Raw genomic sequence first — 17551 nt, 5'->3', positions numbered from 1 at the left:
GAAATGTTCAGCATGCTTCAATGATCTCAATATTTCCAATGCAAATTCAGATAGGATTGCAAGTAGAAAAAGCTGCTTTAGGGGCACTTTACTTTTCTGCAATACGGTTTGAAAGGTTTGTGTCACAAATATTAGTAACAGTGGACTCAGTCTTCAAGAATCAATAATTGTATTACATATTATGCTGTCTTGCTCCTTTGAATGTGTGGAGTATATTGAGTCTATGCAAAAATAACAGCAATTATTTTCATGTTGTCATCAAAACTAACATATTGTAATTTAAGAGAGACATTTACATAGCTTTAATGGTCCAATACTATCAAAAAACAAATTGATTGAGACTTAAGCATCATGTCTGATTCAAGGTACGTTTTTGCAATACCAAGGAATATCTCCCTGGCAGTCTTGTTTAGCTATCTATTACATGTATGTTAATTCAAACCTCAAACCTACATTTAGAATTAACATTGGTTGAAGACAAAAAACCAGTTCATTATTGTTGGGAAAAATAGTAACGTTGATGCCAGTCATCCTCAACTTTAGTATTAGAAAACTGTGAAAGGTTTGAACCCACGAGTCATTTCATAAGTAGGTATATTTGACTGATTTTAACAGTTTGGTGTACTTGAAATATCAGTGAGAAAACATTTCCCAATATTAACACAGTATAAAATCATTATTTTTCCCCTCTACTGTACCAAGAGCATTATCAACTCTTATAACTTTTCTGTAAAGGACTGGTACAAAAATATGTTTTGATTTTCCTTGTGTGGTATTTACATTATCCACCTGTAGGTCCTGGCATGATGTATTTCTTGTTTGCATTTAAGTGCATGTTTTGCTATAATAATTGAACTATAGAAAAGAAGCAGATGGCCCGGGATTTTGAGTAATCATGCAAATTTAGCTCTTATTCCAGACACAATGCCTAGGGGTTTAATTTTTAAAAGGAAGCTCCATCTATTGTAGCAGGACATGATATTTTTTGTCTTCTACAAAAAACAATTGAATGTTTGTGCATATAGTCAATATTTTATTATTTTAAAAAGCTACATGGGCTTTTGTGTCATTCTATTCATGCTCAATTATGAATTATATACGAAATAATCCCTGACCAGTATTTTCTTAAATAATTAAAATGGACATATTTGTAAAATTAATATTCACTGCACCCAGCAGGTGTTATCGTGGAATTGCCTATTATAATTACTATTTTCTAGATGTATATAGCATTCATTTATTTCGCTACTTTCCATACGTCGACAAATATTTTTAATATGTTGTCATGTTCTGTCTAGTGTTTCTTCCTCCACGGAAGATTCGGGCATGTATGTCAGGTCTGTCTCTCCATCATGGAACACTCAACACAGGTAAGCTTGAACTGACATAACCTTAATTTTTATTTTCCTTAGGTTTTATTTAATTTGTGGGATTTGGAATTATTTTTTTTGCAAGGAAACTGCGCTGCTTATTGTTGTGCGTGTTTGTTGGGTGGGCAAAGTAGACTACACAGATAATCTCATTTTCTCCCGTCTCTGCAATTCTTCACGTTTAAATTTGTTGACAGTCTTTCATTTACAGTTTTTCCTTTTACTCATTATTCTTGCTCTGAAGGCTAGAATCTTTGTGGGATTTAAACTTAACTAATTTTACGCCCTGCTGTTGTGAACAATGAAAGATGTTCACCACAATGAAAATATTTTAATAAGTCATCATGCTGAAGAAGTTTGTTTCAAAAATGTATTGGGTTAGATTAATTTTCGAGCATGTGTGTTGATTTTCAGTCGACGAAAATCTTGTACCAGAATAATTTAAAGCATATTGCATTCTTTCTTACATTTTTCAAGGGCTAAAGATGTAATAAATCATCTGTAGTAACACCAACGAAAATTTCTCATGAAGTCCAAGAAAATGAATGTGAAATTTCACAAGAATTGTGATTACACAGGTAAAATTCTGAAAATTTCATGTGTAAGATGTAATTTTAAAAAAATTGACATTCATTTTCTAGCGCTCCTGTAGGAAATTTTTTTTGGTGTCGCTACAGGTGATTTATTACATCTTTAGCCCTTGAAAAATGTAGAAATAATGCAATATGCTTTAATTCTGGTACAAGATTTTTGTCCACTGAAAATCAAAATTACTCGATGTCCTGGTGGATTCCATCCTAAATATTTTTCTTGATCAAAATCAACTACAAAATTATTCTTGTCTCAATAGTGACTCTGGTCTTGCTCAAGAATCTCCAAAGACCCCTGAAGGCAAGGAGTAAGTGATTAAATGGTAGATAATTAGGACAATTTATTGTACAAAAAAATGTTATTTTATTCAAATTAATCACAAAATCAGCAAGTACAATAATTTATTATTGTCTTTTACTCATGTTTAGAAACCATATTGAGACTCTAACTTCCTAGACAGTTCACAGTCCTCTATTTTTCATAAGATCATGGAGATTGAGCACTTTGTGTTACAGGCTGCCATCTTGCTTGAGTGTCAAAACTACTTAGGGGACAGGGGTGGTTTGGCCCCCTCCTACTAAAGCTATAATTCCCCCACTCCCGCCCAGTCAGTACATTTGTAAATCAAGATGGCCGCCATTAACGGTAAGACGCGCTATATCTCGACGATCTCATGAAAAAATAGAGTACTGTGAACAGTCTACTAACTTCCCTTCCCATCATCTCAGTTTACTGAAGATGTACAAGGTACCTTGTTTAATGGCACCCTTTAGCTTGTAGCATAGCATTATTTCACACGTTAAAGGTTACATATTGTTGTTAATATTGCAGGATTGTCCAAAAGGTGATCAATGATACTATCAAAGAGCACCTGTTTGGTCCTGACCTTACTTCTACAGATGATAATAGTCCACACTCACCAGAATCTGGTGATGAAGGTACACTTAAGTACACACCTTTTTCCTTTTTCTTGTTTGTATCTTGGGGAAGGTACTGCCATACATGGGCGAAATGATTATGTGCAGCTACAAAGGGTATGGTTTTCAAGGAGTTAAGTCTAGGATAGGGTCTAGAAACCAGGCCCCAGTTGTTCAAAAGATGGATAAGGCTATCCATTGGATAAATATCCATCCATTTTATAGTGCAATTGTTTGTCTTACTGCTTATCCACTGGATAGTGATTTTATCCGGTGGATTGCTCTATCCAGCGTTTGAACAGCTGGGGCCAGAGAGTTTGAATCTGTAATGGGGAATCATTTTCCAGAAAACTGATCAATTGGTTGAAGATTTTTGTCCAGACTACGGAAACCAGGAATTGACACTAAAAAAAGGAAATCAGTAAATTGGAATAAAATTAATCTGCATCTCAGTTTGATAGCATAGAAAGCATCAGTAGATAGCTATAACTGAAATAGCCACTCTAGGATAGGGAGGGATTTGGGGAGTTAGTCTAGTATAAGGTCCCAGCAGCTTTTCCCCACCCAAAAATTCGTAAAGTACCTCACTGGGACTTGTTCATAAGACCTAAATACTCATTCAGTGAAACAGACGTGTGACCAGGGTAGAGAGTTACTTGGTAACTTAGACCTCTTGCCAAAAGTCAGTACTGGCTAGCAAGTTCAGTAGTTTTGAAAATGAAATAGGCTTGCTTCGAAAGTTTTGCTAAAGAAATATCAACACTGTTGTCCATGCTATTCAGGAATAGACTGGCCTGGCTAGACAGTCCTGATTAATAGTGAAATTCTCTTTATGGCTGCACTTGTTTCAGTTTGCTCAGCCAGTCCTGACTAATGGTAAGCACCCTTAGTTTTTGCCCAGAAATGTCTCCTTATTAAAAATAGCTTTTCAACTCTCTGGGAGGTCTTAGAAATTTCAACAACTTATGTAACAGGTAGCAGAGCAAGCTAAAGTAGATGGAAGTTTAAATCATTATAGTAAGCAATCAGATGATATTCAAGATTAAGTAGATGTTGATTCGGAACAGAATACCTACCAGAGCTTTGGCAGGTGTCCAATTTTATTGAAAGCCCAGCATGGGGTTATGAGCTCATGTTGAAGGCAGCTGTTCCTTGCCCACAAGGTTTTGTGTCTGTGAGACTGGAGACAAACAAACTGTATTCCTTTGAACTAGGCCCACCACTGCCCAGCCGTAACTATGGTGAAGACGAAACTGGTAAACAGAGAAGGAGGAGAAGAAGAAATAATAAGAATCAGAAACAAGAGTCAGGTTTGTGCGCTGAGATTCTTGTTCACCTGAAATAAGATACAGTTGTAGACCTAACCTGAATCAGTTTCTTGACTGACTTTGTGTAAGATAACGTAGTACTTGTAATTCTCAAATGAAACAGTGGTGCTGCATTGATGGGAAGTGGGGGAGGGGGGAGAGAATAAAATACAAAAACTTAGTTTTACATTCATCTAATTGTAATGACGTTGTCGTAGAAAATTGAAAAAAGACAGATTGCCAAATTAGACATGCTCACTTCAATTAGGGATCTGGCCCCAGTTGTTCAAACTTTGGATAGCTCTATCCACTAAATAAATCACTATCTAGTGGGTATGTTTTGTCTTTCACTGGATAGAGGTTTTATCTGGTGGATGATGTCATGCACCTTTTGAACAGATGGACCTGGTCTGATGAAAGGATTGAGCATAAAATGTCTTTAAGGGTGGCTAATTTACTGCCTGTTCCAGGCATTGGGACAGTGGAGTGCGTTGAGGAGGATGAGAGGGAAAAAGGAGGGAAAGCTTTCCTTTACTCTCACTTCCTACCCCCCACCCCCTTGCTGATTTTCCTGCTCATGTGCCATCCCCACAATTTGAACGCCTGGAACAGGCTGACAATTTACCTACTCTTAATTCAGTTGAAGTCAAACTGAAGTTTACTATAATGCAAAAGTTTTTTCAGGATTTTTAATTATCAAAATGCCCAAATGTAATGAATAAGAGTTGTTAAAGCAATTTTTTTGTCACTAGTATAAGATTGAAAAACTGATATGTCGAGCAAGAGCCCTTTGTCAAAATGAATTTTTCTATAAGATACGGTGACCCATTTTGCTATGACGAACTTAGTTTGAGCATTATCATTTTGCATTGTTCTCACAGATACTAGTGCTGTGGTGGAGAAAAATGAACGGGAAAAGAACCTCATAAACACAGTCGAGTTTCTTGAAACAGAAGGGCACGTCAAAGCAAGACAACTGGATAAAAAAGAAGTCACAAAACCTGTTAAGAAAAGACCCAAATCTGAGGGATATGAACTATTTGAAAGGGAACCCTATGTTATTGGTGTAGTAAGTGTCTTGCCTTCATTACCGAATGATGTAGCTGCCAATAAAAGTTATTGATTGGACAATGACAAACCAAACTTTTTTCATTTTCGGCAGTGTTGACATCCTACTTGCGGTCCCACATGATGACCGTACCTATAATATAAGTCCAACATAGTGAGCTAATTGGACGTATGTTCTTTCATAAAAGAAAATTATTCCCAGCCTTGCAGTGGGGAATAGCTAGGCTTTGGAAGTTTTGAAAGGAGTCCTTACACTAAGAAGGCGCACCTTTAACAACCCTTAATCGGAAGCATAATCGAAATACCTTCAACCGCTTCAAGAACAACGTAACAGTTACAATGAGCTCTACTGACAGTTTTACTTACGCAAATGTTCCTTGATCTCTATGTAGGAAGCACAATTCACCAATGTACATGTATTTTCTGTAAAGTCCCTGTATTAATCATTTTCATTTGAATTTATCGACTCTCTTGTGTAGTTGGAGAGAAAGTGAAGTAGTCAATTTGCTAGCCAACACACCTATCTCTCTGTTGATTGTTACATTTGTAAGTTGAATTGTATTTCCCTCAAAAGGACAATAACAGTAACAACATACTCAGTTCAACCTTTCCTGGGAACAAGGGGAGAGCCTTTCACCATAAACAAGATGAAATAGTAATGGTAAGTTTATAACCCGAAGGCCCTTTCAATTAAGAGTAAAGTACGTGAAATCGTTCCAGTATCTCCTTACACATTCTGCTTACTGTGGTCTGTCCATTACCTCTAATGCTATGAAAAATAGGGTAACTGATTTAAAAAGCGGACGTCTCTTTGGTAATCATTCCTATGATTATTCTCATTACCGTCAAGTTTGAATGATTCAGGAGTAATATTGTATTGGGGGAAATAGTGGTTGGTGACTGCTAGAGTTCCTATTCACTCGCACCTTTAGATAGGCACAAGTTTATCCCGAGTTGAATGGACAGAAAACCTCGGCATTATTATGCTGATTATCTGTGTGTTTGAAACAACTATTAGGCTAACCTTTTCACCCAGTCAAGATGCAATGAATTTAGCGTTCGACATTTGTTGCTTAGGACGATAAAGGATCATATGAGGAGATATTGACCACCAGTAGAGGAAAAGATACACTGTCCATGGTGAAGAGGAACTCTGAAATACTTGGTTCTTTAACCCAAGGGCGAGCACCTCCGCCCAAGAACAGGCGGAGACCAAGCTTAAAGAAGCGAAAAGAAACCAGAGAGAGTTTTACAAGTGAACAAGAGTTTGACAAGGTACATTGCTTGTTTGGCCTTAACATGAATGTGAAGTTTAAGCAGCGTGGTTTTTAAGCGACGCTCTTCAACCGGAAGTGGACTTATTGCACTCCTGAGCCGTGATTTTCAACACATGTTTGGGCAAGACATCACTATCCCTTTAAACCCTAAGATCTAAATTTGAATTCATACATGTAAATGAGTCTTCAGTGCTTCTATTCAGTAGACCATTGCCACCCAAAACAGTCCCGTAGTGCATTTCGACACAACATATACCCAGTCTTGCACTTACCCCAAGAAAATGGCCAATTAGGAGAGGGATTGTTCCAAAAGGAGGGTCAATTGTAGTTAGAGGAACTTATATTTATGGGTATCTTCATAAAAAAGAGACACGTCTGTTCCAGACACCTGCATGATATGGAAACGTCCGTAACAGATGCTTTCTATCTTCCATCTATCAGTGTAGCTGGGTAAACCTTAAGCCTACCTTCATATAGAACATGCTAACTTCCTGTGACGTTTTTAGGTGAAGCAAACCAAACCTTTAGTACACCCATTAGTCGATGAAGCAAAATCCAAAGGTAAAGTGAGGACCACACCGCCCAAATCACCCAGATCAGGACGATCACCAAGAATGCAGCCTTCAGCTTCGTCACCCAGGCAAGAGGTAAGGGCCAGCCCACTCAGTCCTCCGAGGTCCACAAAACGAATAGTTTGTAATGTGATGAGGCTTGAAAAGCACAATCAATCAACGCCATAATCAGCGCGGCATGGTTTTAGGAGTAATCTTTATGGTGAATGTAACGGCCTACAAATGTAAAACGCGGGTTAGTCTGCCGACAAGAGGGAGACAGAGAAAGAGAAGAAAAAGTGTTAAGCAAGACGTACCAATATTACACCTCTTTTGTGGATTACCATGCGAAATAATGAAATTGTGTGTATCCACTGCGATTGTAGTACCTTTAACCCTTTTACTGCCAAATGTGGCCAAAGGCAAATTTCGACCAATTTTCCAAATTTCATTTTCAAATAGCACCATATGAAAGTACAGCCAGAGAGCTTTCATTTGAATGGTCACATCACAGGATTTCGTCTGCAGACTCAAAAGTTAGACTCGCCTTACAAAACTCCATCAAACACTCTGGCAGTGAAGGGGTTAAGATGCTGATCATTTCATTAGTGTCGGATGTTCTCTGTCAACAGGGTGACGTAGACCAGGTTGATTCATCACCTCTTAGACCCAGAAAAGATGTCCTCACTAAACAATATAAGAAAAAACACCACGGCTCACCTATTGTCCCTCCTCTGGAACTCTACAAACTACAGCAGCAGGATTCACTGCCGGATTACGCACAGCTGTCTCCAAGGGAGCGATACGACGGCCTCAGCACCGATGAAGCACTCTTGTCCCCACGCACTCGGCCCCTTACTGTTGATACCCGGACGATACCTCACGAGTGTCCCCCATCTCCACCTCATCAACAAGTTGAACATTCGTGGTTTGAAAGAAGGTTAGTGTTGACCTTTTTAGCTTGTATGTTTTGTTTTCTCAATGCAGGTCACAGGATGATGCTCTAGAGTACTGTTTCTTTGAAATTCCCTCTTATTCACGTGCGTTTCTACGCATCATTTATGAAAACAAAGCAAAAAGCTCAAGAGGTGTATTAACCCTTTAAGCCCTAGGAGTGACCAGTGTCAAATTTCTCCTTGTAATATCACCGCTTTATAAAACAGAGTGGTCATGAGAATTGTAGACATGATCACACAAGATGAATCTAATTGATACTTCAAAAAATTCTCCCAACTACTTCTATTGAAAACGTACAGGGATAACAAATGAGAATTTGAATTTTGATATTAGGGTTTAAAGGGTTAAACTCTTACTGACTGGTTCCGAGGGAGACAGTTTTGTTTCCGGGAAATATTCATCGGGTAGATATGTTGTGGTTCAATTTTATCCTTGGCTTTAATTTTGTTTCCCTTTTGTTTTAAACTCGTTATCATAAATTACCATACCCCAAAACAAAAGGGAATAAAATTTAAACCAAGGATAAAACTGAAACACAACATATACATCCACCTATCATCCTGCGGTGCCGCTTGGCTGGTTTCTTGAGAAGAGCTTGTTGCACAGTTAAATAGTTAAGGTTCAACGAAGGGATGTTATTTATTTTCAGCGTGAGTAGGCTAATTAATACTCTTTTTAATCACATATGTTGTCCGTTGTGGTTCATATTTATGAACAATAAACCAGAAAAAGAGAAATATAACATTATGTGAATGGCAGTACCCTGAGCAACAGAAAATGCTTTTGCGACAAGCATTATAATTCCGTTCGTATTAAGCAATCTAATTATGAATCATTTAGCTTCTATGCAATGAAGAAAATCGCTTTTTTCAGGGTATCCGGGTCTCCAAAAGAAGAAATAACAATCAAGCAACTTACCAAAGCAATCAGTCAACTTAAGAAGAGAATCCGGGAGTTTGAGGATGCATTCGAGGAAGAGCACTTGCGAAGGCCGTCACAGAGCGAAAAAGCACCTATCAAAAAGTTCGTCACGGAATTAGGCCGTGCGCGGAAACAACTCAAGGAACTGAAAGAACGAGCGAAAGACGAAGCTGGGCGACTCAATGAGACTGTTCCACCAATGGGCAGCCAAGGCATGAAGAGCAGTAGCAGTGAACCACTCCTTACTACCACCCCGGTCAGTATCGAGCACTCACTTGAGAGCTCACTAAAGCGACTGAAGGAGAAGAGAGAGGATGATGGTAGACCTGAGGAGGTGGAACTGATGGGCAGGGAACAATTACAGGAGGAGAAGCTGGCCGTACAAAAGGCATTACTGCAGCATGAGAGCGTGTTTGGTCGGCCTAGTAATAAAAGAGACAAGGATCTCATGAGACCTTTATATGACAGGTAACTAAAGGACGTTTTGTTCCTAGATCACTAAAATTAACTTGAGTTTTTTTTTTCACTGACAAATGATCTTGTTTTCACTATCATCTTCGCATGCGTAGTGTAACGTATTTCCGTTTGCCCTTGAAATCTATCGGTTCAGAAGAAAAAAAGGCAATGCTATTGTAGAAAGCCACAAAGGTTTGAGAAATTATTGGCTTAGTCGTGTGCTATGATATACTACCAAATTTGTTAGTCACCACTCACACTAAAATTGAAGACCTGCTTTGTGGGCGATTTTATATGCTTCTTCTTGTTCTGTACTCCACGATTTCCCGCAGGTCTATGAATGAGATGACTTAGGTTTTTACGATGCTTTAGTATCCCATTATCTTTTAACTGGATTTATTTCCCTAATGTTTGCATTTTTTGCTCGTAGATACCGCAATATCAAACGTAAACTTGCGATGTCTTCGTCCGAATCGCCAGTGAAAGTCGTAGGAAATCGTCCCCGTACTAGTTCAGTGGACCGACTGGTGTCAGATCTGGCTCCTATTCACGAAGACGCACCCTTACATTCGCCCAGTGGTGGCTCCCCTTCCAGAATGACTCAATCACTTCCTATCACTGGCAGGGTAAGCTCTCATCTTTAGGTTCATAGATTAACTGTTAGGCCCAGGCCAAACGTCGAACATTTCACGAGACGAACCAAACTCTAATTTGGGTAGACCTGAACTAAACTTGGTGTTCTGACGGAAATGTTGAATGATCAGGAAACTCTCTGGCAAGAACATGGGTGCGTCGTGTATTCTATAGGTTGTAACCTTGGCTTGTTTATTTTGTCCAAAGCTATTAAATACAATCAGGGTAATTGCTTCTTGTCTTGCTGGAGAGACAAAACTGAGAGAAAACTCCCGCTGGTGTCTTCGATAGTTTTGTTTGATGCTTAAATTGTTTTGTGTCTCAGGGGTCACCCAGAAGTCGTAAAGCACAGGAGGCGTCCTTCATGGACACATTAGATGGAGATGATGATGGACTGGGGGACACAATACAGGACACCATGACTATTAGTGATGCTGCTCAGCTCAGAGAGGACGCCAAGTTTCATGAGATGACTCAGTATGTGTGCCTTCTCAAGTAGAAATCATGATTCTATAGGTTTTTTTTTGTTCCCCTAATAGGTTAATAGGGAGGTTTAGCAATAACGACGGCGACCCCAACAAGAACGTGAAAAAACAGCCACTTTGCACGTGCATCACGTTTTTTTTTGTACATTTCTTTGCCGTCACTGCACGACTACGACATGAAAATACCTAATTTCACGTTTTATAGGGGAAGTAAACAAGCCAAGACAAATTTTTCTTTCTCTTTCTAAACGTACGTGCGGTCCGTAAGAAATCAACTCCAGGGAAAATCGCCTATATTTTACATTCTCAACGAAGTGGAATAAACGCGACAAAGTTTGAAAAATCGCGAATTCATTTTAAAAGTGACGTTTTCGCTGCCCTCGCTGTCGTCGATGCTAAAGCACCCTAATTCAGTAAGGTTAGGAAAGGATTAAGTAGAAGTAATCACGTGCCTACACGGAATTCTAAGCAATTGCTTAAAACTCAGACAAGAATTTGGCGAGCTACGCAAGTCTGGTGTATTGCTGACCTGGTTTTGTTTTCCCCAACGAGTACAGCTTTAATTGGTGGACACTACTGAGTTTTTAACGGGGTGTTTTGTAACTTATGAACTAATCAGAACTCGGAAACTGGAGCGATGTGGTTCTCAACCCTTTAAACCCTAATATCAAAAGCTGAATTCTCATTTGTTGTCCCTATACATTTCCTTTATATAGAGGTAGTGGAAATCCAAGGAAGTGGCAAAATAAATATCATTGCGTGAGAAGCCACAAGGCCACAAGGGCGTTTTAATATAAGAGCATTTCTTTCAACTTGAAATGTAAAACTGACGTTGTTCTAGGCTCAATTTCCGCCGCTGTCTCGAATGCTGGTGAGACGACCTGTTAGTGGTCAGTCGTAGGTGGATGGTATTGTAAGTTTGTAAAGTCATGAAGAAGCGGATTAGTTCTTGGTGAACTAACTTTGCTTCAGTCTAGGTGACTGAATTGCTTTGCAAAAGATTTTTGTTATCTCGGGGAATTGTTGTCGCTAGCCAGATACCATTTTACTGTTTAGATAGTATTGATATTACATTAATAGAGATTGCAAATGTTTTTTGCCTTTTTAGAGATGAGTTAAGTGAACAGTTAGAACTGAAACGTAAAGAGAAAAAGAAACTAAGGAAGAAGCTAAAGAAATTTGAGGACGAATTCTTCGAGAAAGCAGGCCGGTAGGTGACTTGCTTTGTGGGTAGAGAGTTATGTACCTGTTTACTTCTTATTTCCCGTGTCTTCCCCCTTCAATCACCACCCCCTCCTCCCTCACTGAAGCAGTAGCTGTGCAGTGAGCAAAGTGCAGTGGAACCCCGCTCTACGGACACCCGTATATAACGGACACTTTCCTTTGTCCCGGCGAAAAGCACATATATTTTCTCTAAAATTGATCGCTTAATACGGACACCTGTTAATATGGACAACGGACACTTTCTTGTTTCCCGAGTCACAAACCCCCATTTCGTCAACCCCGCTTTATGGACACTGTTTATTTGCACACTGTCTATAAGTGAATATCTTACCAAAGAAAGCCTATCAGAAACGGGAAAAAACCTTTGAAATGTTTCGTCTAATATTCAGTCCACCTGGCTGAGTCGCCAACTAAAGTCATTTCCGCTTCAGAGTTAAGTCACAGATTCCATTGTCGCGTTTCAAGAACAATACTCAAAAGGTAGTTTTCGTGCGAGAATATGATAAAAGATCGTAAGGTTGCTTGGGGATGGCGGAACTTGTTGCAGTTACAGTTAAGAAATAAAACAACCTTTTTTCGTGAAAATGTCTGCTTTCGTCTTTATATCGATAAGCTATGTGTCCGTGACGTTTTTTCTTAAAGCCCGCTTAATACGGATAATAAGTTTAATAAGGACACCATGGCATGTCTCCTTGCATTTGATGTCCGTATTAACCGGGTTCCACTGTATAGAGTTCTTTAATTAAGCTTTATTTACAATGCTTTCAGGCGAATTCAAAGAGAAGACAGGGGTGATATGGAGCCCGATTATCACGAGTATAAGGTATGTTATTTCTATTACGGCACAAAATATTCGCCATGAAGACTGTTAGTAACGTGTTTACTTTGCCGTTCTATCATTGAAGCTAGCAGACCTTTGTTAAGCGAGTACTGGTCTCTACAAGAGCGCTTACCAAAAGTCAGGACTGGCCGGCGGGCCGACGGGTGATTTTGAAAATATAATTTTTATCTTTTCACGAAATGTTCGGGGAAAGCTATAGTCTGCGAGCAGTCTCTCTTTTTCTTCAGGTTTAGAGAGGGGAGTGCACGCGCGCGCAGCCCCCGCCTTCAGTCACATGCGTGGTCATTTTCGTGTCTCGCGCGTTTCGCTCAACGGACTATAAGATAAAAGGGAGACCGCTCGTAGTTTAGTCCTGATCAATACTGGAATTCTACTCACGGCGGGACTAGTCTGACCTGGCTTTTTCTAACAAATTGTAACCTTGAAAGGCAACATGATCTTCGCAGAAGAATAAATGACCTAAGCGGTTCAAAAAGAATCTGAAAAATTCGGGCTTGACCGGGAATGGAACCCTGACCTTTTGCCATAACCGGACGCTCTATCCATTGAGCTAATCAAGCCAACTGAAGAGCTGGCCATTGTGAGTTCGTAATGTACCCGATGGTGGAAATGAAACAAACTGAAATGTATGAAAATGAATCATATTTGATATGAATGATAATTGTAAGCCTATGACATTTTACAGTAAACACCCGCATATAAGAACAGATGATTTCGGGGTTCAGGCTGATCTAGTTCTTATTGATCTGGTGCTTAGTGAGAAATCAGCCTTAAGATGTTCTTTCTATGTTCTTAAACTTTGTTTCATAAATAAAAAATAATAATAAATTCAGATAGTTTATTACATGTATTTGACATTTATATGCTTCAGCTAGTTCCAGCGTAACATGATCCTCTGGAGCATAAAATCCTAAAGAAGCCCGGGCAACTGTTGTAGTTGTGTCATTTTCTAGTAGCAACCATTATAGTTACATTGCTTTCTTGTTCCAACACCAACACCGTCCCCCTCATTATATAAAAACATGTTTTATTTGCCAGGCTGAGCTGGTTGTTATATATATGGTGCTTTATGGGCCATATTTCAGCCTCATGTTCTTGATCCATTTGTTCTTATATGCGGGTGTTTACTGTAGTGGTTGGCACAAATGTTTACATTGTTACGGTTTCTTTGCAGCACATCAAGCACCAGTTGAAGCTTATAGAAGCTTTGTTAAACAAACGAAGAGTCATTAACACGTTATAAACCGCAGACCTACCAAGATTTAAGATTGTATATACTATTGCCTTTATTTGTTAAAAATAAGTCATTATTGTATGTTGAATTTTGTATAGAGTTTTACCAGAGATAAAAAAGTTATTTTTTGTTTAACGAAAATGGAAGTTCCTTTTTAAGACTGTTGTCTGTTGTCTTCGTTTCGTTGTTCTAGCCTATGGCAGATGGTACTAGAACGGGGATTGGGGAACAAGCTTGGAGAAGGGAAAACAAACAATGGAAACAAAACCTAACTTGAACCCTATCCGTAATTCCTTTTCCAGTTCTCTGCTTTGTTCCTATTTTTCTTGTTCCCGCTCCACGCTCCCCGTTCCTCGTTTTAGTTACATCCAGTTTGTGGCCTAAAACTTGTAACTGCGTGGCGATGTTAACTCTTTCAAAGCGAATGAAATGCACTTAGTGCAGGGCGCTTGGTGCATTCAGAAATGCTGTCCCCTCTTATTGTCCCTCGGGGTGAGAGGCTCTCATAGTAGTTCCTCTAAACTTTGCGCAGAGATGGGTGGTGGTCTGGATTTAAACGGTTGAGAAATGTTTTGTTCTCATGGTAGCATGCGTCGTGACTTTCGACCATCCACACGCTCACAATTTCTCCTTCGACATCAACAATGTGTCGTGCGAATGTCGTGGGTCTAATTTACAAGACACGATCTGTCGTGAAGTCATTACGCATGCTAGTCGCGCACGATAGTCGTAAGCAAAATTAGCACCGTCTAAATCGGCCTTAAGGTTTCTTCCGTGCACAAGAAGCAGGGAAAATTTCCGCAGTTCATTCTATAGGAGCAATTTCACTTTTTTATACCCCTATGCCAGACCCGTGCCCAGTCTTTATCTATTGCTGAAGAATTAATTCACTCCAGTCTACAATCAACTCGAAAACCCCTAAATAATGATTAAGTCCGAGTCTGCTCCGGGGCTCGTTTTTTTGTGTTAGGATTCTTTTTAGGTCATTGAGATGCAGGGTTTGTAGCAAAGTTTCTAATTTATAATGGTTTCGAAAGCAAACATCAAGGTAACAATATAGATTGGACTAGTTGTATGTTACCTATTATTTAGATGTCTTCGGGCTCGAATAGTTGAAAAGATTTGAGAAGTCAGAGGTGTGTCTCGCTTATCACATGGGCTGTTGATGTTTAATAATCGGTAACACCCTTGTAACAAATCTAGTCCTATTTTGCGTATGACGTACTGCAGGTGAGCATACCAAGATTTTTCCACTGCAGTTCTTGACAAACGCGTGATAAAAATCAGCAAAAACGACGGTGACCCGACATTACATCTTGACAGTCACGATGTATGTTATGTTTTTGGAATAATGGTTAACTCCCCTGTGACCCGCAGTTAATGTGCGCCCTACAAAGTGAGGGAGAAGTCACGTTCTTAGTCGTGGCTCACACGAAGGGCTATCATTAAAAAATTCTTGCGTCTCAAGGGATTCCTCCACGCGAGTCCCAACCGCTAGCTAAGCCGCATGATTATACTGTTCGACGGTCGCTGTTGAGTGATAATAGGCAGTCTTGCAAAGACAGTGATGACGGCGAAGATCTAAAAATCGATTTGCCAATGGCAGAGCTGCAACTTAAAAGCACCAGAAATGGGGTTCAGTCCTTTTATCGCGCTTTCTCCTTCACATTCGACTTTGCATTGTCATTTTTCTAAGTTCAGCAGCTATTAGAGGATAAGTTTAACATTTTTAGCCAACAGAGGGCTAAATCCTCAGCTAGCGCCTTAATTGGAAATGGTGACGGAAAAGAGAATGAGATTGAGATTCACGTTTGCGGCAAATGTCAAATGACAATTTCTTAGATTAAGAAATAAGCAGATAAAAGCGGTACCAAAAAAATCGTTTTGAATAGATCCGGTACGAAACTTTTATTTTCGAGTGGATATAACAAACAATAAATGAAAAGAAAGTGAAAACTTGTTCACTTGTTACAAATTCAAGTTTACCATAGGCTCTTAATACAGGCGAACCTCCAGGGGCGAACACCTCTCCCGTAAGCGACTACCTATCAAAAAGACCCTAATTTTTCCACTCGAAACCTTCTTATTATTAGAACCTCTCGTAAACGCCCGAGCGCGACCACCTTCTGGTTTGACGGTTTTGATGCTGTGGTATCGATGTTCGCTGTATGTACCACTCCAAAGCCCTGGGGAAGAGGTTGGAACCACTCCACTCAGAGTATACGAAGAACTTTTAGTCACAACATGGAATATAAATTCTCTACCAAAAAGTAGATGTATCGGGACCTCTTCTTGGAAGACTCCTCTTGTGGTGCGATTCTCGTAAGCGTCCAACTGCCGTAAGCGATTACTAAAATATTTTTGTTTTGGGTGGTTACTTGCGGGTTGTTCGACTGTATCTCTCGCAACTTTTTATTTTTTTAAAGTTTGAATTTCTCAGGGGTCAAGCTTTGGAAAAAGGATAGTCTGCATGCACAAGCAGTGTAGGCGTTTTCCAGGGACGCGTGAGCAATCAAATCGCCGGTGCAAATCGCCGAATGTTGTGGAGAATGAGGTGTTTGAGGCAGAAAGGGGTGGGGGGTGGGTGCCATGTGCCTTTCCACTTTCCTCAATCTTCGACGGCTGCCCGGGGGGGGAATACTTAAGGAATTTTTGGGTGGGGATCTGCCGCTGGGACCCTGGAACTCTTAGCCTATACCAGAGCTAGTTCGACTGAATTTTGCCACCCTATACTAGACTAAACTTCCCAAAAACCCCCTATCCTAGAGTAACTTTTAGGCTGAGTTGCATAAATTTAAGTTGTCGATTTGATTTTTTTATACTTTTGAGTGGCAATTCCTGGTTTCCCTAGTCTAGACTAAAATCCTCAACCAACTGATCAGTTTCCTGAAAATTGATAACCTATTGTAGACCTAAACTCTCTGATTTATATACCCTTTCCCAGACCAAACAGAAAACCATATCCTTCACAGCGGCACATACCCTATATAGCCTATATATGGCAGTACCCCCCCCCCCCCCCCCCTCCTCAACCGGGGACGGCTGTCAGACAGCGAACAGTCTCTCTTTTGCTCAGGCCATCGTATACGAAACACAATCGTTCACAGATTTTCGAGCAAAAGAGAGACTGCTCGCAATCTGGGGAGGGACGGCTGAAATTCAGGCTAAGGCTTTGCGACGTAGACTACGAACAGTCTCTCTGTTTTCTTGATCCATCGAGCAAAACGCGCGAGACACGCAAATGACCACCGGGTTACTGAGGGCGCGAGACAGGAGAGGCACGAAAAAAGAATGCAGTTTTGGAACTAAAGCGTTCCTCGGCAATGAAGAGAGGCTTTGAGCATTACTTCTCTTTGCTCTGTATGTAATGTTTCTATTTTCGGGAAACGTGACAAAGATTCTGCAATGCTTCCGCCGTCATCAACTCGTTAATGGTTTCGATCATTGACAATTTGTTGTCAACGCTTCACGCATCAGCCAATCGTATTTTGCGTTGTGAGGCCAACGCATATTTCATTTGCTTTAGCTGTGCGGGCAGTCTCTCTCTTTTTTCTTCTCGGGCTGCCGCCCTCGTTTCTCGCGCGCGCGTGCACTCCCCTCACTAAATCTGAAGAAAAAGAGGGACAGCTCGCAGTCTACTGCGACAAGGAATCTTAGCCTTGTCTCTATAGATGAAAACCTGTTTTAATCTTTTTTATGCCCAAGACTACCAACCCCTA

General features: G+C 40.0%; 1 protein-coding gene across 3 annotated transcripts in view; it reads left to right on the top strand.

The window, feature by feature from the left end:
* Positions 1–14001, top strand: part of LOC140928561 (protein FAM13A-like) — a 30663-nt gene extending 16662 nt beyond the window's left edge. For 2 of the 3 annotated variants that reach the window (XM_073378324.1, XM_073378321.1), the window contains 15 exons: positions 1299–1370; positions 2218–2268; positions 2793–2899; positions 4093–4188; positions 5067–5254; positions 5828–5914; positions 6331–6528; positions 7037–7177; positions 7714–8021; positions 8912–9427; positions 9846–10041; positions 10374–10525; positions 11642–11743; positions 12526–12580; positions 13773–14001. In XM_073378324.1, coding sequence (XP_073234425.1) covers positions 1299–1370; positions 2218–2268; positions 2793–2899; positions 4093–4188; positions 5067–5254; positions 5828–5914; positions 6331–6528; positions 7037–7177; positions 7714–8021; positions 8912–9427; positions 9846–10041; positions 10374–10525; positions 11642–11743; positions 12526–12580; positions 13773–13841 — 2338 coding nt within the window. In that variant the 3' untranslated portion in view covers positions 13842–14001. The remainder of the gene's footprint in view (positions 1–1298; positions 1371–2217; positions 2269–2792; positions 2900–4092; positions 4189–5066; positions 5255–5827; positions 5915–6330; positions 6529–7036; positions 7178–7713; positions 8022–8911; positions 9428–9845; positions 10042–10373; positions 10526–11641; positions 11744–12525; positions 12581–13772) is intronic. The other variant, XM_073378323.1, reaches the window with a different exon arrangement.
* The last annotated feature ends 3550 nt before the right edge of the window (positions 14002–17551 follow it).

Source organism: Porites lutea, chromosome 2, assembly GCF_958299795.1.
Source record: "Porites lutea chromosome 2, jaPorLute2.1, whole genome shotgun sequence".
NCBI classification, from domain to species: Eukaryota; Metazoa; Cnidaria; class Anthozoa; order Scleractinia; family Poritidae; genus Porites; species Porites lutea.
The sequence above is the reverse complement of the archived record's forward strand: the minus strand, read 5'-3'. Positions and strand labels throughout refer to the sequence as shown.